The sequence below is a fragment of the Falco biarmicus genome, chromosome 2 (assembly GCF_023638135.1).
Source record: "Falco biarmicus isolate bFalBia1 chromosome 2, bFalBia1.pri, whole genome shotgun sequence".
Lineage (NCBI taxonomy): Eukaryota > Metazoa > Chordata > Aves > Falconiformes > Falconidae > Falco > Falco biarmicus.
The window spans coordinates 2,314,902-2,338,171 of NC_079289.1; the positions used below are offsets into that span (position 1 = coordinate 2,314,902).

General features: G+C 47.0%; 1 protein-coding gene across 2 annotated transcripts; it reads left to right on the plus strand.

Moving 5' to 3' along the window:
* Nucleotides 1-4,212: 4,212 nt before the first annotated feature.
* On the plus strand, nucleotides 4,213-14,127 carry KLHL35 (kelch like family member 35). Of its 2 annotated transcripts, XM_056329925.1 has the most exons (7): nucleotides 4,213-4,628; nucleotides 6,269-7,159; nucleotides 9,008-9,192; nucleotides 10,180-10,298; nucleotides 10,787-10,975; nucleotides 11,651-11,839; nucleotides 12,665-14,127. In XM_056329925.1, exons 2-7 carry the CDS (start codon nucleotides 6,270-6,272, stop codon nucleotides 12,851-12,853), a joined length of 1,761 nt encoding a protein of 586 aa, XP_056185900.1. In that variant the 5' UTR covers nucleotides 4,213-4,628; nucleotide 6,269; the 3' UTR covers nucleotides 12,854-14,127. The 2 variants fall into 2 exon arrangements, with proteins under 2 accessions (XP_056185900.1, XP_056185902.1); XM_056329927.1 differs by lacking the exon at nucleotides 4,213-4,628 and having other exon boundaries at nucleotides 5,338-7,159.
* The last annotated feature ends 9,143 nt before the right edge of the window (nucleotides 14,128-23,270 follow it).

Sequence of the window (23,270 nt, forward strand, 5' to 3'; positions counted from 1 at the left end):
TTCTGCTTTTTTGTGCTTCGTGAGGGAGCTAAAGGTTTGACCAGAGGGAGGTTTAGAGATCTGTCCTTCTTGAGATTGGTGCAGTTGTGTTGCATCTCCTCTTGATGACACAAAGCTGAGCGATGTCGTTGAAACGCCTGAGGGACAGGAAGCTATTCAGAGGGACCTGGACAAGCTCCAGAAGTGGGCCTTTGTGAACCTCATGAGGTTTAACAAGGCATGTGCAAGGTTCTGTGCCTGGCAGCCCCTGGCATCCATGGGGGATGCAGGGATGGAGAGCAGCCCTGTGGAGAGGGGCTTGGGGGTGCTGGGGGATGAAAAGCTGGACATGACCCGGCAATGTGCGCTCGCAGCCCAGAAAGCCGCCCGTGCCCTGGGCTGCATCCCCAGCAGCGTGGCCGGCAGGGCGAGGGAGGGGGCTCTGCCCCTCTGCTCCCCTCTGCTGAGACCCCCCACAGCGCTGCGTCCAGATCGGGGGTCCTCAGCATCAGAAGGACACGGACCTGTCGGAGCGGGCCCGTCGGAGGCCACGGAGCTGGTCAGAGGGCTGGAGCCCCTCTGCTGTGGGGACAGGCTGGGAGAGCTGGGGCTGTGCAGCCTGGGGAGGAGAAGGCTCCGGGGAGACCTTATTGTGGCCTTTCAGTACTTAAAAAAGGGGCTGACAAGAAAGATGGGGACAGAATTTTCAGTAGGGCCTGTACCGATAGGACAAGGGGCGATGGTTTTAAACTGAAAGAGGGGAGATTCAGACTAGATGTAAGGAAGAAATTTTTTACAATGAGGGTGGTGAGGCACTGGCACAGGTTGCCCAGGGAGGTGGTCAATGCCCCATCCCTGGAAACATTCAAGGCCAGGTTGGACGGGGCTGTGAGGAACCTCATCTAGCTGAAGATGTCCCTGACCGTGGCAGGGGGGTTGGACTAGATGACCCTTAAAGGTCCTTTCCAGCCCAAATCATTTTCTGATTCTATAGTTCTCTACCATCCAAGTCTTATAAGACAGTAGCTGAAAAGCAGTCACATGGAAAGAGGTGGCTGTGCAGACCCAGGTCTTAAACAGTAACCACAGAATAATTTTTCAGTGTTTGTGGCCATGTAGAGATAATGATGCACCCATAGAATCGATCAGGCATGAGTTTTAAACCAAACGGGAAGCAATTTAACACACATTATGCAAGTCATTGACCCAGGGTGCTGCGAAGGCCAGAAACCATAAGCAAGTTTGGAGAGGAATAAATGGCTTGTACATCCATTAGCACTTATTAAACACAGGACTTGGGTGCAAGGTCCGGCTTGGGAAGTCCCTGAGCAGTTCTTTGCTAAAAGTGTATTTTAAGGGAAAGGCTTGCTTGGTGCTTGCTCTGGGGTTTTTTTTATCCTTTACCCCAGGATCTGCTCCCAGCTGCAGACTGTGTGTGCTTTGGGTGAGAGAGGGTCTTGTCTTGGTCAGCGTGGGATTATTCTTTGTTAAGCAGCTGTTTTTTCCAGCCCCTGAATGGCTGCATTTAACTGATAGTTGAAAGGGATTAAAGTAAATACAGTGCTATCTCACTGGTTGGTGATGGGTCGTCAGTACTGTGTCATGAACTTGGCTGGCTCTGGGAATACCGTCTGAGTGTTAAATAGAAAATTGCCCTTAGGGGAAGGGGTAGAGCTCCAGATAACTACAATATTGAATAATCCCTAACTGGAGGCTGTCGTTGCTGTACCCTAGGGAAAGATACTGAAAAGTAGAAAGGAAAGAAGCCAGAGTCATGTAGGCTGTGCCTGTTGTTCAAATAAAAGAGCTGAGGATTGGTTGCTGGCTCTAAGCCCAAATGGCTTGGGACAGCCAGCATTGTGCTATTTAACTCTTTTTCTTCCTTTCTAAAACTGACCTTTACCTTTAAGGGCTTTGTGGTGCAGCTGAGATAGTTCTTGTAGTATCTGGGATTTTTTCTAACCCTTTAAATTTGCCAGTAGAGTTGTAGTCCTGGGGTCTGTGAGGTGATTTTGCTGTGACCATGCCCTAGACCTATGTAGTTATCTGCCATAAGAAGGATCTCTTATACCTCAGCTAAAGCCTTGATATGATGTAGTGGCTAGAAGCTTTCAAAGTTCGTGTGAAAGTTCTAGCCATGATATGAGCAGCAGCAACATGAGGCTGATGGCTCGTTCCCCTTCTGGACTCCAGGTGCAAGCAACCTCTTCTTGCCTGAAGCTCCTGACCAGGTTTCAAGCTTAGTTTGAGTATTGATCATATGTGAAATAGGAAGCCAAATTGTTTTTTTTCTTCTTAGTTTTCTCTCTTCTGTCTGGACCCTGTTTCTGTTCTAGTTACTTCTCTGCCCCTACTCATCTACTTGGCTTTCCTGCTTCAGTTTCTTCTCTCGGAGGCTGGTGACTGCCCTTCACTTCTGCCAAGTGCTGATGGCGAAAAGAGGGTGTCCTGACTCTCCGTAGCAAGCTGGAGCCATGGGTGGTGGTACCAGGAGTGCATAGAGGCCCGCCCTGGACAGGATGCATTTCCTTCTCTTGGGCATGTGGTGGGGAGGTACAGACCACAGCATAATCAAGTCCTAGTGACATCTCCCTCAAGATGTCTCACTGTGGCCTCTGTTCCCTGCTTTATCCAAAACTCTCTTTGACCCTTCCTCGTGTGCTTTTCAGTCTTTTTTTCCTTGCTTTCTCTTCAGGTTCACTGCATCTGTTCTTCTTCCTATTCCTTTCTCCTGGCACTCCTACTCTGCTGCTCCTTCAGGAAGCTTTGGTCCTACATTCACAGATGCCCAGAATTCCTGGTTCTATATACTTGTATTTCTCTTTTGCACCTTTTTAATGCTTGTAGCTTTGTGCGTAATGGCTTCTGTGGGCCATGTTCCAGGGGCTGGGCATGTTTAATGTGAAGAAGGGAGAGTCCTGATCCATTGTAAGATCACTGCTTCTGATCTCTGTGTTTACCCTGAGAGAAGACCCAGGGCAGTGGGCGCAAAGGAGAGGCTGAGCTCCTGCCCCTGAAGAAGGCGTCCTTCCTGTGGTGCTGCCTAGCAGACACCCCTTTCCAACACCCCCATGTCCTGCAGCTCTGTGGGGTATTTAGTGCCTTTGGTGTCACGCAGAAAGGCCATGGTGTGGGTTGTGACACAGCCTTTGCATGGTGACAGCTGCTTTGGGGCATGGTGACATCAAACTGGAAGGTCTAGGGCCAGGTGCAGCCTGGCTGTAGAAATCCACTTGACAGGCAGCTTGGCATGGGCGTAGGGATAGCTGCACCCTGGAAAGCCTTCTTGTGGTGGGAACTTTGTGCATTTACAACTGTAGTAGCTGGTCCCCCCTACCCCTGGGGCTGCACACACTGCTTGAAGCTGAGGTTTGGTTTTGAACAGGTTGGTAGCCCCATGCTTTATGGCTGTAAGGAGGTGACAGTTTTGCAACCTTGCTGAAGACTTTCCAATAGTCTGGAGCCGTTTTTGCTGGGCCCCACAGGGCAGGATCAGTGCTGTGCTGCCATTTGTCTTGATGACCCGCTCCCGGTCATCTCTAGCTCCACCTGTGCATAGACATGGTTGCACCCCTGGTCAGTCAGTGCCGCCTGGCAGTGCCAATTCTATCAGGGTGGAAGGTCCTAAGAGCAAATCCCCCGCAACGCTCCCAGCCCACTGCACAGGCTGGGAAACCACAGTCCCTTCCAGGTTGCCAGTGATTCATATGCAAATGTTGGAAGCAAACAGGATGCCAGCTTGTGCCCTCTGTCCCAGGGATGGGAGCAGAACAGAAAGGAGCCAGCCAGCAAAAGCGGCGGTGGTGCCCCCCGAAAAGGCAATTGCACTGTGATGGCAATGTGCAGTGGCTGGTTATTATTAATATTTCTCTTCTGTCTATGTGAAATAATACAAGTTGTTCAAAGAGATGCTGGGCAAGAGAAGGCTGGCTGCATCACATCAGGGGGTCTGACAATCTTCAGTACAAGCGTTGCTTTGTGGGGCTTCCCCAGGGCTGCTTTGATCCCTGCTTATAACCATTTAAAAATTCAGCCAACAACTGGGATGGAGTTACAGGGGAGGGTGCAGAAAGCCACATGGGGCAGACCTCCCCTTCTGTCCTCATCATCCTCAAGGACATAATTACCTAATTATCACACATTAACAAGGGGGACTGCAGCTTCTCCCTGACCCACCCTGTTCTTGCTCCAGGAGTCTTTTTGCTTACAGAGCCATATTTTATTTTTCAGCTTTAGTGTGGTTTCCAGCAAGATGAAGTCTCTATCAAATGAATTGTTCCACCTGGACCTCAATTTTCTCTCCAGATGGCTTGTCCCTCTTAAGCTGCCCTGGTGTGATATATTTTCCCTGAGCTGCGATGGGTTCTCCCTGGGTCCTGGCTCCTCCCTGGCTGGCTGTTATTGACAGCTGCATGGCTAATGCTCCGTAGCTCTGTGGCATGTCATTCAGGAGAAACAAAAGCGGATTGCTCCCCCACCTCTCAGGCAGTGAGGATAAAGGGGACGCTTTTGTGCTTCCCCAAGCACTGCTGCAGAAGGGCTGAGCGTGCTTTGTGGAGGGGACCTGTCTCCGTCGTGGATGGGAGCTCTCCAAGAGGGAAGTTGAGTCTTCTCTAGGACCCACCTGGAGAGCACAACTTGTGGGCCAGGTAATGTTGGACTTCTTGTACTAGCAGCTGGGGAGGCTTGCAAAAAAACCCAACCAACCAACCAAAAAATAAAAACCCACACCAAACAAACCAAAACAACCCCCAGCATCTGCTGCTGTGTGGCACTTGGATGGAGATGGTGACCCAGAGAAGAACGTGCATGGCTGAGGGTAATGGGGCAAACCCACTTTTTCTTTGGTGTTGGCATCGTTTGTCTCATGGGTGGACAGAAGGGATGTGAGCTGGGGAAGGGCATTTGGATTAACTGGGGGGTGGGTTGGTTGTGTCTCTTTGTAAGGAGGTCAGCCTGACCTGTTTCTTCCCAGCACTGAGCTGTGCACAGCTGTGCACGATCCTGATGGCTTGGAAGTGTGTGTGGATCAGGGAGAGAAGCAGGGATATAGATGTGCTTTTCGTTCTTGGCTGGAGCCGCATGTGTGGGTGAAATGTGAAGTCCGCTGTGCTCTTTGCAAAGGCATCTCTAGAGAGCTGCCTTTAGTGTAACTTCTCTAAATCACTTTGAACCGATTAACAGCTGCTCCTTTCTGTACACAGCCCTGAGCACCCGTCAGTGGCATTTGGGGTGTTTAGAGCCTCCACAGAATTTCTTAAGACATTTAGTTAGGGCTTGTCATGCTGCTTCACTGCTTTTTAGGTCTCTGCAGCTCCCCATGGTACAGGCAGAGGTGTTTTCCCCACTGCTGGGGGATTCTGGAGGCACAAAGGTTACAGTGATGCTTTCTCGGAATGGTGGGGTGAAGATCCTCGAGACTAGATTTGGTTGTCCTATACACAGCTACCTTGGTGCAGGTGCAGCCAGGAGGTGTCCTCTGGAGCGTGGGAGAATCTGAGCACCTTTGGGGTCTGTGGTCAGATGCGATGGCTGTCTGGGAGATGCAGGTGTAGGAATAGAGAGGCAGGACTAGAGCAAAGACAGGGATTTTCACTCATGAGAAATTCAAGGTAACTTTTCTCAAGGGATGTGCTACCTGCCTTCCTGCAGGGGAGTAAGTGGACACCACAAAGCCAGTGATGTCTTAGTAATACCTTCTAAAATTCTAAAAATTCTAAAATTCTGAAATTCTAAAATTCTAAAAAGCGTGGCTGGGGTGGGAAGGGACCCCTGGAGCCCACCCAGCCCACCCCCCTGCTGAAGCAGCTCTCCCAGAGCAGGTTGCACAGAGCCGCGTCCAGGCGGGTTTGAATGTCTCCAGAGCAGGAGACCCCACAGCCTCTCTGGGCAGCCTGTCCCGGTGTCCCGTCACCCTCAGGGGAACGATGTTCTTCCTCACATTCAGATGGAAGTTCCCGTCTTGCACTTTGTGCCCGTTGCCCCTTGTCCTGTCGCTGGGCACTGCTGAAAAGAGCCTGGCCCCCTCCTCTTGGCACTCGCCCAGAAGTAACTTAAAAGCAGAAATTTGGCCACTGAGATGGGATTAGATTGGACATAGCCTGGTGCTGTCGCCGTACTCTGGTTTGGAGGAGGTTTTGGTTGCTGATGAGAAGCCATATGTGCTGATGAAGGGGCAGAATCTGTACTTCCTCATGGCACCCAGGAAGATGCAGAAACCATGATGGTGTTGGACATTGCAGTCAGGTGTTTTAATAGTGTACTGTTCTCTTGTCTGCTTCGCAATCAGGATGCATCGAATGATGAAAGAAGAATCAAGTTTCAGGACAAGCAGCTTGGAAAACATGACGCGGGACCCGAGCAAAGAAAAGCTGCACATGAAGCTCTGCAGTGGGTCCTGCCATGCTGAGCAAATTCTCCAGACACTGAACTCCTACCGGCAGAGTGGCATCTTCACAGATGTGGTGCTGTTAATTGATGGACAAGAATTCCCCTGTCACCGTGCCACTTTGTCAGCCAACAGCACATATTTCCGGGCCATGTTTGGTGGCAATCTCAAGGAAGGCCACCAGGATATCATTAATATCCAGAAGATATCTGCTTCCACTATGTCTCTCCTTCTTGATTATATGTATGGGGGGAACATCATAATTCAGGAGGACAATGTTGAAGGCATCTTGGAACTGTCTGACTTGCTGCAGATTTCCAAGCTCAGAGATGCTTGTGTCACCTTCCTTGAAGGCCAGCTTCACCCATGCAATTGTTTGGGCATCATGAAGTTTGCTGATTCATTCTCCATCGCGTCTCTGACAGAAAAGAGCAAGAGGTTCATGCTGGAGTGTTTTGTGGAGGTGTCGTGTCATGAAGAGTTCCTGGAGATGGGTGTGAAGGAACTGGTTGAATATCTGTCTGATGAGCAGCTGGTGGTCCCCAAGGAGGAAGTGGTCTTTGAGGCAGTCATGCGCTGGGTACGGCATGACGTACCTGCCAGGAAGGGAGTCTTGAAGGACCTCCTTGAGCATGTACGTCTGCCCCTGCTTGACCCCACCTACTTCCTGGCGAAGGTGGAAATGGATGGACTCATCCAGGACTCAAAGGAGTGCATTCCTCTGCTGCATGAGGCCCGCAAGTACTACATCCTTGGGAATGAGGTCAGCTCTTTGCGATCAAGGCCCAGAAGGTAAAACACAGTGTCTTCTTCCCTAGACCAGAAGGGCTTAAGTTGATGAATCTTAAAGTTTGAGGGGAATTCTTGGATTGTTTGGGGTTGTTTTCCCTCTGATTGCTTCTGATTTGGCCTCCCTGTTTCCAAAATGAAAGCACCGGAGATGTTTGCCTGGCTTAAGAGATTCCTGTGAAATTTATACTTATGTATGTGATGCTTTTTTGTTGTTGTTTTGTTTTTTGCTGGCAAGAAGTACTTTAGTCACACTGCTCTGGGTGTGCAATGCTGCTATTCAGATGTGTCCGAGCTATGGGCAGGAAGGGGTGTTGGTAGCTCTTTATTTCTGTCTGCTTTCACCGATGGGTAGAGCACTGGGTTGAGACCTGTTCTCCATTCCCAGCTTTGCCACTGGTCTGTTCTCCTGCTCCAGGCTGTCTGTTAGCAGAAAGGCTTAGACTGGTCTCAGTCCTCCTGGCCATCAACGTGGTGCCTAGGTCAAGGGTATTGCTGCAGCATCAGGAATCAATGTCCACAGAAAAAAAAAAAAAGCAGTTACTGTCCAGATGGTTACCCAGGCATCCCCAGATTGTTGTTTTTATTTTTTTTCTGGTTGATTTATTGATGAACAGCAAGAAGATAGAGATTCTGGCCCAGGCAGCTGCCAGTGTAAAGGCGAAGAGGCAAAGAAAAAGTGATATATAAAGTTGTGTGTGCAGAAATCTGCACCTTTTTGTGACTGTGAAGTTTGAATTTGATGAGCCATATTTTCAGTTTCTTCATGGTGCCACAGGTCCCTTAGGGTGCGCTTGGTAAGAATCCTGATGGACACCTCTGCTCTGGGGTGGGTTGCTGTATCAAACTGAGTTGGTTTCCAAGGCTCCACATCCTTTTCCAGAGGACACCCATGACAACTGGGCTGCAGGGCCAGGGTCTTGTGCTCTCCTGCTCTTCAGCCCAAGGATTGCAGGTTTTTTTGTCGCTTAGTGGAGCGTCCTGGACAGAAGGATGGAGGTTCCTCCAGCGCATCTCAGAAGTCCCAGCCTGGTATATAGGTAATGTTTCTGTCAGGTGGAAGAGATGGTTTGACACATCTCTATGCTGAATACCACAACTGGCTATTGTATCCAGAACTGCTAAACAACAAGGCCTGTGGTGACCTCCTCAAGGATGCAAACAGCTAAAATTCACTGGGGATAAACCCCACTCCGTAGCATCCACATTCTACCTCCCTCCTTTTACAGCTTTGGTGTTAAGTGAATTGCCTGCACAAACCATGGCAAAGCTGGGGACTGGACCAAGTCTTTCAAATCCTCTTTCACACTCCTCTTTCCTCTCCCCTCCCCTCCTGCAGAGCCGTTCCTCTCTTGCCTCCTGTTAGTTGGAAGGATTTTCCTTCCCCTGCTGTCTGTCTCGTCTGCTCGCTGCTATTAGGGCTGGAGAGATATTTCCTGGAAACACTTCTCTCTCCAGGCAGACAGCTTGCCGCAGGCAGGCTGCCAGGAATGGTTTTCCATGCCGGTGTCTGTGCCTTGAGGATTATTAGATTTGATTGTGCTGGAAGGGGGAGGGTGAGTGGCACGAGGCAATCTCACGAGGGACTTCTAAAAGGTTATTCTCATTCTCTTTACCTATGCAGTTTGGATCACTTCCCACCCAAGCTGGGAGGTGCTTTTGATTTGATCGTGCAGACAGAAGGAAAGGTGCAGGGGTGAAATGATTTGCCCAGAAAATCAGTAATAGATGCAGTAGAGGAGCTTGCCCTATCTACAGGACTGTGCTGCCACAGTGTCCTAGATAGGATGGGAGGGATGATAGAAAAGAGTAGCCTGGCCCGGGGATTTACCCATGCTATTCATGGTGTAGGTTCATGGAGCTGGCAGAAGTCATCATTGTCATTGGGGGCTGTGATAAGAAAGGCCTTCTGAAGCTGCCCTTCACAGACCTCTACCACCCAAAGAGCAGGCAGTGGACAGCCCTCTCCAGCGTGCCTGGCTACACCAAGTCAGAATTTGCTGCCTGCACACTGAAGAACGATGTGTACATATCAGGTGAGATTACCCTGGGCCAGATGGTCCTTTTCTGGTTGAAAACACAGCACAACCTCTGCTCGGACAGACCGCTCCTTAGGTCTGTTCACTAGGACTCATTCACATATGTCTCAGCTTTGGAGCAAAGTCACTTCTTGGTGAAGTTTATCCTTAGGTGGTTTGGATTTTGCTGTCCCAAGGAAAAATTTCACCTTTGAGGGGAAGGTTGGCAGGACTGAAAAAACCTTTCCCCAGGATTCAAAAACCTTTCCCTCCTCTTTGGCATCTGTCAAAAACGTTCAGCTGTGGAATGAGCTGGTTTTGGTGTGTGCTGTCAGGCAGGGTTTCCTAAAACATCAGAGTCTCCTGCTTGTCCCTCACTTGAAGTATCACAGAATGGTCAGAGTCACAGAAGGGACTTCTGGAGATCATCTAGTCCAACTCTGTGTTACAACAGGTTCATCTACAGCAGGTTGCACAGTTGCATCCAGGCAGGTTTTGAGTGTCTCCAGAACAGGAGACCCCACAGCCTCTCTGGGCAGCCTGTCCCGGTGTCCCGTCACCCTCAGGGGAACGATGTTCTTCCTCACATTTAGATGGAAGTTCCCATGTTGCACTTTGTGCCCGTTGCCCCTTGTCCTGTCGCTGGGCACTGCTGAAAAGAGCCTGGCCCTGTCCTTGTGGCACCCACCCTTGAGATATTTGTAGACATTGATAAGAACCCCTCTCAGTCTTCTCTTCTCCAGGACTATCAGATGAGGCCTACACAATGCCTATATAATACCTATCAGATGAGTTCTGTGTAAAGGATGGAGCAGTGTAACAAGTGCCTTGAAGTCCAGATGTAAACTCAGCTTTCCAAGGGAGGTACCATGGCCATAACCCAATAACCCAACAGCTTCTGGCCTGAGCTGTTCCATTGCATGGAGGAACTATGCAATATTGTTGTGTAGTGAGGTGATGGGGCTGTCCTTGGGATCACACCAGCCCTCTGTACCTGTTTTTCAGGAGGACACATCAGCAGCAATGATGTTTGGGTGCTGAGCTCCCAGCTGAATGTCTGGATCAAAGTTGCTTGTCTGCAGAAAGGCCGATGGAGGCACAAAATGGCAACACTTCAGGGCAAGGTAAGCAATGGCCCAAATTTTGAAAGGAGCCACGTGGAGCACTTTCCCCTGCTTCTTCTGCTGCCCAGTACAATGAGAAGTAGTCAGTGTGTGTTTGTCTTCTGAACCATTTAGAGATGGTTTTGATTGGGGAACAACTAGGACATGACTAAGACATCATTGTTTCAGTTGCCTGTGTGTTGTCACCTGAAGTAGCCACAAATGAAACTGTAGTAATAAGATCTACCGTGGGATGGTGCAAGACTTCTGCAGATAGTGGTGTTGAGTCTGGGTGAAAGCTATACAATGTGGGGTGTTCCATGGAACCATAGAATGGTTTGGGTTGGAAGGGACCTTTAAAGGTCATCTAGTCCAATCCAAAGGTTTTATCATGGCTTGATGTCAATCTTTCTGACCAAGTTCTAGCCTCTTACGTGTGCTGTGTCCGTGTAGCCCGTTAAGTAAGTCCAGGAGTTTCTAATCTACCTGCTTTTCTCCTTTTGTGGCAGATCTACGCTGTGGGAGGCTTTGATGGCTTTTACCGCCTCTCCAGTGTGGAGTGCTATGATACCTTCTCCAACAGCTGGTCAACCTTGGCCCCATTGCCTCAAGCCGTGAGCTCAGCAGCTGTGGTCTCCTGCCTGAACAAGATCTATGTGCTGGGCGGTGCTGTGGATGACACCGCTAACACTGACAAGGTATTGCTGGGTCATCAAGAATGGGCAGAGACCTAAAAAAGGTTTGCCAGTGAACATGGAGCATAATGGGGTGGTCCTTAAGCTACAAGGGTGCCTGCCTTTTTTTTTTTTTTTTTTTTTTTTTTAACTAATGAAGGCTCCCTTATAATAAGATAAGAAGTCATATATTTAAATGGAAGCCAAGGAGGCTTAGGTACTAGAGAGATAAGGTGTCAGGAGTGGTCAATATATTATGCGTGGTTTCAGTAGAGCCTTTTCTGCTCTGAAGCGTGGTCAGGCCTGAGGCACCACAGGAAAAACCTCCAACACTGTAGGCATTCACTTCACAGAAGCACCAACAGTAGTAACTGTCCAGGGGAGACCTCTGCAAGCCAGGCATGATGCTTCTATTCTCCTGAGCTGCAGAAAGTGCCATCAGTGCTTCTCAGCTCCATCTCTGAACACTTAACTGTGCACTGTAGTCACCTTTGGGGCTAGTAGTTTTTCTGGGAGACGTGAATGCAAGAAAGAATGGTAGAACCCCTCATTCCTTTGCTCACTGCACTGGTCTTTGGGTGTTGAAGCTACCATCTGTGTTTCTGTCCCTATGTGCTTTTATTTCTAGCAAACAGCAGCTTCATCCACGCAGGGAGACGTGGTAAATTCATGTTCCCATAGCTATGTTTCTCCTCCCAGGTTCAGTGTTATGATCCAGAGGACAACACGTGGACGCTGTTGTCTCCCACACCTTTTTACCAGAGGTGCATCAGTGCTGTCTGCTTGGACAACATCATTTATGTTGTAGGTGGACTCCTCAGTAAAATATTCAGCTACGATCCAAGGAAAGACAGCTGGCGAGAAGTGGCCACCCTCCCTGGGCCTCTGGTAAGGAAGAGGTTTAGGAAAGAAGCTCTGAGCCTTCCCTTTCTCTCTAGAATAGCAACCATCTGAGATTGAAGGCAAAGAAAATACATTGTGGACTTGGCTCTGAGCACTTGAACGTGACCTCTGCAGAGCAACTCAAACATATATACTTGCCACCAGTGTCCATACTGCTTGGAGGATATCTTTCTCTCGGCAAACCCAAGTTTTCCTGATGAGGCTGGGTCTACACTAGCTATTAATGTCAGAGAAGTAGATCTGTAGGGTGAACCCATTAGTGTTGAGGACCTGCTCTCCATGCTGCAGGTTTCAGGGTGAGGGTTATATTGGCTCTGGTCTGGTCCATGGACTAAACACAGACTAGTGGTGGTTGTGTATCTTGGTTCAGTGTCATTACGGTTTTGCACTCCAACCATGCTGCAATGTGAGCCATGGCGCAGTGAAGAGGAATGATGGGGGACAGCTTGCCCCAAGCTGGATTTAAAATGCCCATGTCCATGCACCCTTATAAGTGGCTTTCACAGAGAGGTGCTGTCTGGCTCTCTGGAGTCTCGGTGTGCTTGTGAGTCTGTACTGTGCCTGGGGGACTGCCAAAAATAGCAATGAACCCATTACTGTCTTGAGGCATTTCAAGTGCCTAACCTCTTACTGAAACAATAAGATTGCACCACCCCAAAAGGCAGACATCACTTCTCTTGCCTACTTTTTCCCCTTCTCCTGGGCAGCTGAGACTTGAGCTCATTTAAATGACTCAACCTCCTGCTCAGCCCTCTTTCCTAAAGCTAAAGGTTTGTTCCTCAGCTCTTGGGCTTTCCTTCTGCTTTCCAGGAAAGCTGTGGCCTCACAGTGTGTGGAGGGAAGATTTACATCCTGGGTGGCCGAGATGAGAACGGGGAAGGCACAGACAAAGCATTCACTTTTGACCCGGTAACAGGGAGCGTGGAGCAGCAGCCACCGCTGCAGCGCTGTACCAGTTATCACGGCTGTGTGACCATCCTGCAGCGCACGAACAGATGACCACAGGGCTCCAACTGCATCTGCCTCACCTTGAGACAGTGGCAACCCAGCATGTGGACAGACATCTCACCTTTGTGTGGGGAAGGGCAGCGCAAGACATTGAAGATGTGCTCCAGCCAGCCCCTGAGCAACATCTGTTTTGTTTTTCCTGGCCTACTGATGCTGATGGCTTTGATGCTGATATAGGTGAGAGGATGAAAGGGTGCTGGGCTGTGTGAAGTTGCATTGCAGACCTTGCCACAGTAGGGTTCAAGTATCCTTGCAGCCCCTGGAACTATTGAATTGGACCTTTACTTAGGTTTTCCTGGCTGTAGATTACAGTTTTCTGTTATGTTGGCAACAGAGGCTGGCTGTCCTGCAAGGACATGTATTTGCTGCTTTCTGACATACAAAACTTGCAGTAACAATTACGGGATCCAATTCTTCAGCTGAAGCTATCAGATATTTGTGTGTTTAGCTCTGTAGAACCCTGTGTCAAACCATGGTGGTGACCTCAATGGTCATTAATGTCCATGAACAGTTAGCCCCATTACAGCAGAGAGCTGAGACTGAAAATTCAAAGCTGATATCCCAAGGTTTCTCCACTAAATCCCCAAAAACCTGGTTAAACAGTCCAAGCTCTGCCTCCATTCTGCATGTACTCCATTCTACAGTACTGTATGAGGGTCCTTTCCCCTAAAGCACAGAGTGCTGTCTTTTTGCATACATGTTTTGTGGTTGGACTGCTGCCTTGCTGTTTCTCTGTCATTGAGAGGACAAGTGACTTGTAGCCAGGAGTTCCCTCTTCAGAGAGCAGCGGCAGCGGGCACTATTAATGTGTAGGAATTAAGCATGAAGACCTGAAGCCACAGAATCACATCTGGCTCATTTTGGCTCTGGAGTATGCTAGCAAGTATTAAACTCAATATTTAACAGATTTGATACAGTGTCCCTGGGAGCCTAAACATGCAGCTCATTCAGAGGGCAAGCGTTCAATTACACAGACTGCATTGCTCCAAGCCAGTTGGTCTTAGGTCCAGAAATTATCCTGAGCATATTTGATTTGGTAGAATAGCCGTAGCTTTTGGTGTCAGTATCTTTAGTCCACATCTGGAACTGGTAATTTCTGATGGCTCCATGTAAATGTTTGTGTTGTTCTGTTAGGGACTTAGTTGCTGCCAAATGTAGAGTGGGCTCTCTTAAAAATTCCCATTACTTATACATTGCAGGGTGCACCCCTCTACAGCAGGCTGCTGGCTGGCTGCTGTTTTCTCTGCACCTTCCTTTCCCCCACCCCAATGCATTTCCTAAAGGGAAGAGGAGATCAGTGTGCCCCAGTTACAGCCAGTTTTGGTTCTTCAGCAGGAGCTTCTTCTTGCCATGTTTTACATGCCTTCCTGAAAAAAAGGTAACAACTATGTCTGCTGGCCCACATACTCCCCTTTTCAGGGCCTGTTAACTGTCATAAACCTCCTGGTTTTGCCTGCTTCCCCTATACGGTTTTTACGTGGTTCCCTTTAGTACTTCTGTTTGCTGTCAACTCTGAGAAGTTCACCTCCTCTTTGTGATGATATCAGGCTCACCTGTAAAACATGGCAAGAAGAAGCTCCTGCTGAAGAACCAAAACTGGCTGTAACTGGGGCACACTGATCTCCTCTTCCCTTTAGGAAATGCGTGCTCTTCCACTGCCCGAGCAATGATCTAGGTGTTTCATTGCATGAAATGTACCTTACCCTCCTTATAGTTACATCTGGAAAGTCTTAGGGCTATAGTAGCCATTTTGCTTGTCAAGGTGCACTACTTGGACATGCTTAGCCTCAAATTCTCCTTAAGGTTTGTGCACGTGTGGTAGCCCTTTTATCAGATCATGGGCAGCACAATGTGTCCTTTAAGCAATATAAAGGAGATTCAATACTGGTATAGGTTATTCCCATGAGGAGAGAAAAGAAATTAATGCTGGTAAGAGGCAATTTTATTTGCAATCAAATTGCTTCCACAGTTGGGTCTTTAATGGGACTGGAGATTTCAGGAGAAATTAGGACCTTTCCTTCAGTTAGTTGAATTGGCACAAAAGAAAGCATGGGCACATCAACCCATGCGGTGACAGCCCTCGGGGCCAGAGAGACCTTTCATCCTCTTACAGCCTGGGTTCCTGAGGCCCACAGGCCCAATTGCTTGTGATGCTTGCCATCCTCAGCTGAGCAGACTTTGCTCAATGCATGCCCTTGATACCAAAACGGCACAGAGTAACTGCTCAGAGATGAATGTTGTCTTTAAGCAGCAAAGGTATTTATTTCATGCAACGTTGGGGAGCTAGCAGATTCGCACCAGACAAACTAGCTCCCAAGTTTTCAGTGAAAGTCAGGTAATTTATACAGTTTTCTTGAGAGGTTACAACATCTTTACATACATATTCATTTAATTTCAACGTCTAATCATCATATTCATAATAGGTGGGGTTTAGGCAGAGCTTGAGGTGCAGTCTTCTAGAATTGTCTTCTGGGGAGACTTTTGGATGGTCATTCCTTTTTTCGGCTGGAGCTTGCAAAACCTCCTGACTCATGGCCTTCTCATCTCCTTCAAATGTCCACCTTATCATCATCTATGACTGCTAGATTGCTCAGGGTACATTTCTTCTGTCTCTTACTTTAGTACCGTCAGCAGAACAGAACAGGCCGTGCCGTGTCTGTTACATCTCAACATAAACAGAGCATCCCCCAGACCATGGTACCAAACCCATCCTGACCAATCCTTTAAAACCTTGCTCTGTTTCGCCCTTGCAAGTTCTGGATGTGCTCATTCCCTTGAAACACCAGTAGTGTTTTCTGAAGTGCAGACCACGAGGAAGGACATGCTAATGGGACAGTCTGTGGAGAATTAAAAACCTCCTTGGCCGTATGAATCATGGGGCAAGGTGGAGATACTGGGTCCCAAGCCACACACTTTGAAGGGACACCCATACCGAAGTGGTGAATTGCTTAAGACACAAGGGAACATTAAGAGAGGCAAAACTAGGGAGACGAGATGGACTGTGATTTGTGGTCCTCTTGAAAAGAGCATAGTAATATATTTAGACAGAACAATAAACTTAATAGGAAAAAGGAAGAGTTTTTCAGTTGCATTTACAACTTCTCTCTCCCCAGTCTTTCCTGATTTTCCTAATGCCTCCTGGGAGTGTCTTAATCCTCTTCATACTACTTTACAACTTATTCTTGTGGAAACAAGCACACTCAAAAGGGTGGCAGATATTCTTATCAGCTTTCTCATGTGCTTTTGACACGTGTGATATGCTGCGATAGGTGTAACATGGTGGTGGATGTTGTGGCATAGATTCTATAACGTTTGCCTCGTTCTTAGTCCTGATATTCATTTTACCACTGAAATGTGTTTGTATTTTGTAAGGACTGTGAGCTGTGGGCATGCAGGGGAGGGTTAGGGAAGGAATTTAACTTGGTTCCATTTAGAAATATATATTCACCTTGACTCCTAAGGGCTTTTGCTGCAGGAATTTAATTTGTGCACATTTGCTTCATGGCATTCCAAAAATATATTGCTGATGGAGCATTAGAGGAGCTTCAGGAGCACCATCCTTGAGGTGTCCCAGCCTCTGTCTGCGATACCTGAATTCCCAGTCTAAGCAAGTAGGAAGTCCAAGGTATTACTTTTTGTCTGCAGGGAATGATATCTTTAACTATTATGTGGTTATGGGGTCATGGCCAAGTCAGTGTTGAGAAGGTGCTTGGATCTTTCAAACTCAGCTGAAGAATGGGGAAAATTTTACTCATATTTTGACATGATGGAAAAATTATTTCCAGAGAAAATGAAAAATTGTGTTGGCTGATTCTTGGTCTTCCTTGCTGTGGCAGAAGAATACAAAGCATGAAACCGTCTGCTACAATCTGCTTCAGTTTCTGAGAAGGCTTTTCTCAGACCACGAATAAAGCACCTCCTTGCTGTGTTTACAGTAATGTATAGACTTGCTGTGGGAGCTCTGTATAGCAAAAGATGTAGAAGAAAGTAGTGATCATCTGCAAAGCATGTGCAGTAGTTTCAGCTTTATGTATTTAAGCTTTTAAAAACAAAATAAATGACTTTTTTTTGTACCCCAAAACAGCGAGTGTCAATCACTTCAGAGTAGTACTTAAACCATTCCTTCCTTCCCCCACCTTTCTGGTTTTCCTGCTGCTTGTGTTAGTAGTTGTGGTTTTTTGTGTATGTTTGTATTTTGGATGGGAGCCAAAGGGAAGAAAAAGCTTTTTGTTAACAAATCAGACAAGTGGTGTAGACAGCAAGATCTTCATAACTTTTGTCCGTGACACACAAACTAGAAGAATTATAAATAACCTGGAAGACAGGGCTGCTGTGGAAAGCAAGCTGAACTGCTTGGTAGCCTTGGCTACCTAGAGAAAAAAATGCCTTTTTCCTGAAGGCAAATGAGACATGATGCAACTGGTCAAGAAACAAATTTCACCCAGGGCTAGGGAAGGGTCCTACGCAGCAATGAAAGAAGGATTTGGTGGCTAGAGTGGAGCTGCTTCTCTGGTGTGACATGTTAGCAGAGACATGATTCTGGGATGTGTGAGCAGAGGGGTGACACAGAGTGCTGCACTGGGTCACTGGCAGCGGAGAAGGGACTGTGGGAGCAGATCCATCTGGTCGAGCATGTGAAAATCCTGAGGAGCAGAGAAGAGCCATCAAAGTTATTCAGGAGTAGTGTAAGGATTGCATTGTACTCAGTCTGTGGTATTTAGCAGAAAGAAAGCACAGACACATTTGATACCAAGTCTTCATGACCTGAGTGTCGTGTGCAGACACTGCGGGGTCCTTCAGTGCTCCAGCAAGCAAAACCCAACTGTGGGAAGATCAAGTCTTGTAAATCTAAATGAGGGTTTATATACCCGAGGTGAGGTTCATAAGCTTAAGCTTTCAGCCATCAGAAAGGCCAGTGTACTCCTCAAAGACAGAAACTGGAACCTCCTCCAAAATCACCAGGGAAAAGAGGCCCCTTGAAAGAGCGAGTTAAGCCCCTTGCCTGAATGCGTCTCTTGGAGCAAGACGAGTAGCCCACTGGCATTGCCTCTCACTCCTGGTGGACCTGAGAGAGACTTGATGACTACTTTGAAGTAGCTACTTAACCTTTAGGTAGAAAAGGCTTCCTTCAGGAGGAAGCCTCTCTCCTGTGCTGCAAGTCTTTTACATCAAGACTAGATACATTTTTGTAAAAAATGTTTTAGTTCTACCCAAATTATCATGCTCTTGGTAACTGTGATAAATGAAGGAATAATTATAGCACTTGTCCCAAAGAAGGTTTGAGCCTGCTGCATGGAGTGTAACCATCTGCCTCCAGCTCTGGTCTGCTGTGGCATCATGGAGAGGTCACTACTCTGTGCTTTGGCAGGAGGTTAGAGCCATCAGTGCTTTGCAGTGGGCATTTTGGGGAATATCTTTCACCACCCAATGCTCTCTCTATAATGCAAGGCTGAGATAGCTCCATTTAGGCAAAGCTTTCTCATGGGAGACTTACTCAAAGCTTACTATGGGAGATGACCACAGCTCCCCACTTTTTTTGCCATGGATTGGAGTTGGGCTAAACCCACCACTGACTTCCACTGACACAGAGAGAGACCATCTTTAAGACTTGCCACCTACCTGTGACACTATCGCTGGTTATAGAAACTATTTCATCCTTTCATTCCCCGTGCTGCCCTTTCACCTCTCCTAAGCCCAGACCTTCCTTTTCTAGTTTTGGATTGTCACATACAGGCTTTTCCTCCAAGGATATATCACTTGCCCCATGACATCCCTTTGGCCTAGGCTGTTTTGCCTACTCCTGTTCCTTCTTACCCGATCACTTCAGCCTTGATGCATGTGCTGTCTCTAATGAATCCAGCTTGCTTGCTCATATGGTAATTGTTTTTAATGCACAGAGCTGAAAAAACACCTCCCCAGCATGAATGTGGCAGGGCATCACTATGCTCTGGCCCTGGAGATGTTGAAGTTGTCTTTGCTTTTAGCTGTCCAGCTGGCAGGAGATGATAGCATCGTGGGGCAGGAGAGCAGCGCACAGGGATGCAAGTCCCATCTGAAAGAATGAGGTAGTGCTGATTAACTCAGATTAAGGGTCACAATAGCCAGCTGGGAACTGGTGGGCAGAGGTAATAGCAGTTTCAGTGGCTGTCTCTCTAGCTTTAAATATTCCTGTAAGGAGGAAGGGGAGGGGGGAACTGTCAGATTTATTTCTTATTAAATGCAAATAAAGGTAGGACCAGCAGGGTCATTTAGATGCAGTACCTGCCTTCAAATTTCCACTTCATGTAGAATAAGATGTTTACCAGTTTGTAGTGATAAGAATTGAATCCTGCTTTTAGGACTCATGTACACACTGCAGCTCATCATGGGTGCAAGCACTGTGTTGTGTGTATAGATGCAACAGGGGTTGTCCAGCTGTTGGGCTTCATGTGTTAGTTATCAACTGCTTCATCTCATGTGGTACAGTGGCACCTGAGAGAGTTTGTGCCCGAACGTGAGAGAATTCTCAAGTCCTGAGACACAGTATTGAACAGCAGCTGATATTTTATGGCCTATATACTGTTTTTCACCCTGTGACCACACAGTATCAGAGGGTAGACTGAGAACTATTGTGAAGTAAAGAAACAAAAAAAGATATTCCTAGGCATGCAAATATCAGACAAAACTGGGTGACCTAAAAGTCCTAAACATTTTGATGCCAAAACAGCACAGAGTAACTGCTCAGAGATGAGTTTTGTCTTTAAGCAGCAAAGGTATTTATTTCGTGCAACACTGGGGAGCTAGCCGATTCGCACCAGACAAACTAGCTCCCAAGTTTTCAGTGAAAGTCAGGTAATTTATACAGTTTTCTTGAGAGGTTACAACATCTTTACATACATATTCATTTGATTTCGACTTCTAATTATTCTATTCCTAACAGGTGGGATCTAGGTGGAGTAGACCTTTCAACTTTCTTTGTTCAACGATTTACTGACTCATGGTCTCCTTATCTCCTTCAGGTGCCCACCTTTTCTTTTCTTATTATTCAGAGTACATTCCTTTCTCAACACAAACAGAGCATCACCTAGAGCACTGTACCAAACTCATCCTGACTAATCTTTTTAAGACCTCTCTGTGTTTCAATTTTTAGTTGAAATAAATACATATTTACTTGAAAGGCAGAGAGTTATGCTGACAGCCTAGATTCTCTGAAAGCTTCGATGGTCTGCAGGTGTTCCCTTCGTTGGCTTAAAAGTTTATTGGATTCACAAGAATAAAAAATTGCCGATGTAACAGTCTTAGAGGCCTAGGAAGTGATCAAAATCTTAAAACTATACTGAAGAATGAAATAGAAAAGATGGCAGCTACCCCTGAAAGGAGGGTGAGGGACTTGGTTTTTTCTTACAGAGCAATCAGTTGATGCACAAAGCACAAGCATTGCTGGAAGGTCACCCATAAAAGAATCTGCATGAGCTGGAGTACAGGTGATAGATGGCATGAAGGAGGCATGTTGCTCAAGCAGATAGTGGGCTTGGAACAAGCATTGCCACACCACACCTTTGCAGAGATATTAAGATACAAAGTACGTAAAGTTCATTTTGCATCAGCCAGTCATGACGACACCAGACTGAGGCACCAACACTCACCCAGCTCCAGAGAGCTGGAAATGTGCACCTGAGCAACCTTGATGAGAAGAGCTTACCCTAAAACGCCACTGTCTGCAGAAGGGGTGGTTGGAGTTGGGGTTGTCCCCAGGGGCTCCACTGCACAGGTGGGCAGGGGCTACCATGTGTAACATCTCTGCAAAAGGTGGTACTTGTCTCTCAGTGCTGGCCAAGGGTACCACACTGCTCTGCATGGGAGGGTTAGCTGCGCTCCCATCCAGCCTGGGCTTGGCGAAACACTGGTCATTGACAGTCTGCGTGGTCTTCAGTTTGGTTCCCATTAATCTCTGCAGAAAGGGGATTCAGAGGCATGTCTGGGCTGTGGCCAGCAGCATTTTGTGCTCGCTGCTTTGGTGACAGAGCCTGTTTTCAATGAACCGCCAAGACACCAAACAGAGACTGAAAGCCTCTGTGTGCACCAGGCCCCATCAGTAGCAGGAATCAGGGGCTGCTCTGCCTGGAGGAGCCACAGCTGCTCAAGGAGGCTGTTCTACCCACCTAAGCTGCTTGGGCATCTCTGTCCTCCATGTGGGGCAGGGATGCTCAAAGAAGCAGCAAGAGCTGGATGCGAAGGCTGAGAGGAAGGGAAAATCCAGGTTGTGGAGTAAAACAGAGGTGATCCTTTGTGATAAAGTACAATGATGGTATATAAGAGCTAAACTGGTTGCTTTTAGTTATTAGGTCTGCCTAGCTCAGCACATGTGGCTTCCGCTGCTTGAAATATGCTTTGCTCTTTTTAATACTCCTGTGGGGTAGGGAAATAGCTCAGTCAGAGGGGGCATTGGAAGCACAAGAGGTACATGAAGACCCAGCCCTGCAGAGCTGTCGGGTGCCATGGAATATTTCTCCAGTCGCTATGGCCCCATAAATCCACAGTTCAAGGACTCGGGTAGGAAGCAGAGGTGGGGTCAGGAGTCTCCCCACCTGACCTGAACTACTTTATAGAGGTCCTAATGTTAAAACCCTGCAGTCAATAAAGAGATCTGGATTACCTTCTGGTGATGCTTTTCTCTTTTCACTGAATGTAAAAGTGTGGCTATCAGATAGGGTGATAATTTGAATTCATCAGTTAACTAATAGAGCTGGAGGGCAGTCACTAGAGCCTGACCCTGGGCTGCTGTAAGTACATAACTACCTTTAGTCTTGAACTCTGGTGCAACATCTTAAAGATTCCTTCATTTAGCCATCTCTGAAGTTGCACTGCTTAAATCCTAAAAAAATCCTAAAAAAAATCCTAAAAAACCCATGCCTAACCTGTTCTTGGTGTCTTATTTGTCTATTAAAAATGTATCTTCAGAGTCAAGTGTAACAAAGCAACAGCAAAGATTTCATTTTCCTATTGCTCTTACACTTAATGACAACAAAAAAAAACCCCTTACATATATCTTTAACCAATATTTCTCAAACTTCACTGTTTTTAAAATGTCATTGTTATGTTTGTCACCCTAACAGCTGAACTTGATTTAGGTGGCATAGAATTGTTTAGGTTGGAAAAGACCTTTAAGAATATCAAGTCCAACCATTAGCTCAGCACTTCCAAGTCCACCACTAAACCATGTCCCTAAGCACCACATCTATAGGTCTTTTAAATACCTTCAGGGATGGTGACTCCATCGCATCCCTGGGCCACCTCTTCCAATGCTTGACAGCCCTTTTGGTGAAGAAATTTTTCCTAGTATCCAACCTAAATCTCCTCTAGTGCAACTTGAGCCCATTTCTTCTTGTCCTTTTGCATTATCTGGGAGAAGAGATCAACCCCCACCTCACTACACCTTCTTTCAGGTAGCTGGAAAAGCAATAAGGTCTCTATTACAGCCATTTTGCTTGCAAATCATGAGCTTTACATTTTGATGCACCTTGGCTCTTTGTCGTTCCAACCCACAGCTGAACACCTCAACACAGCATGTGGTACAAAACCTGCTCCTGCACTGACCTAGCCAGTCACAAGAAATGCGTATTGGCTGGCAGATCTGAGCAGATCTGAAGACCTCTGGGGTGCCAAAAAAAAAAAAATCTTCAGAAAAAATGAAATAGCTGCACAGATCATGTTCCCCTTTTTTGCTTTGAGGAAGTCTGGGCAAGTCCCACTAGGATGTGGCTCATCCTCTTGAAATAAAAATAATACCTCGGTCATGCTTGAGCCATTCCCCACAGATGCATGTACTCTTAGCAGCCTTAGTAGGATATTGCATGTATCGACTGTCGTCACCTGTGGTTTAATTAAGCCCTGGAGACAGCTTATTTTATTTCCTGTCTTCTTTCTAGAGAGCAGGGTGACTCTGCATCAAGTCTCTAGGTTGACCCAGTATTTGTCTTTGCCAACTCTTCCCTAAGTGACCTCAACCAAGTCATTTAACTTATCAAATATCTGTTCGCTCATCAGTGAGTCCAACATATCTTCCTTCTCCACTCTATAGCACCAGTTCCTGAAGAAAAAGCTGCAGTTGGATCAAACTGAATTCTTCACTGTGCTGTAAGAAATCTGAAGAAGCACAGCAAAACAGTCTTCATTTTGGGAATAGTTGGGTGAAATGCCAAAAAAGTAAAATAAGGCTTTAAATGAATGAATAATTTCTCTGATGTCTACAGAAATTCCTTGAGCAGTTCAGTGAACAAGTAACTGAAAGGACAACTACTCGACAATCTGTTTTGATGGGTTTATCTAAATTATACATATTTTAAATAAATATCTATATAACAAATGTATGACACAAAACTAAGTCTTAACTTATGAACAGAAGTTCTCAAACAGGGGACTACAGCAA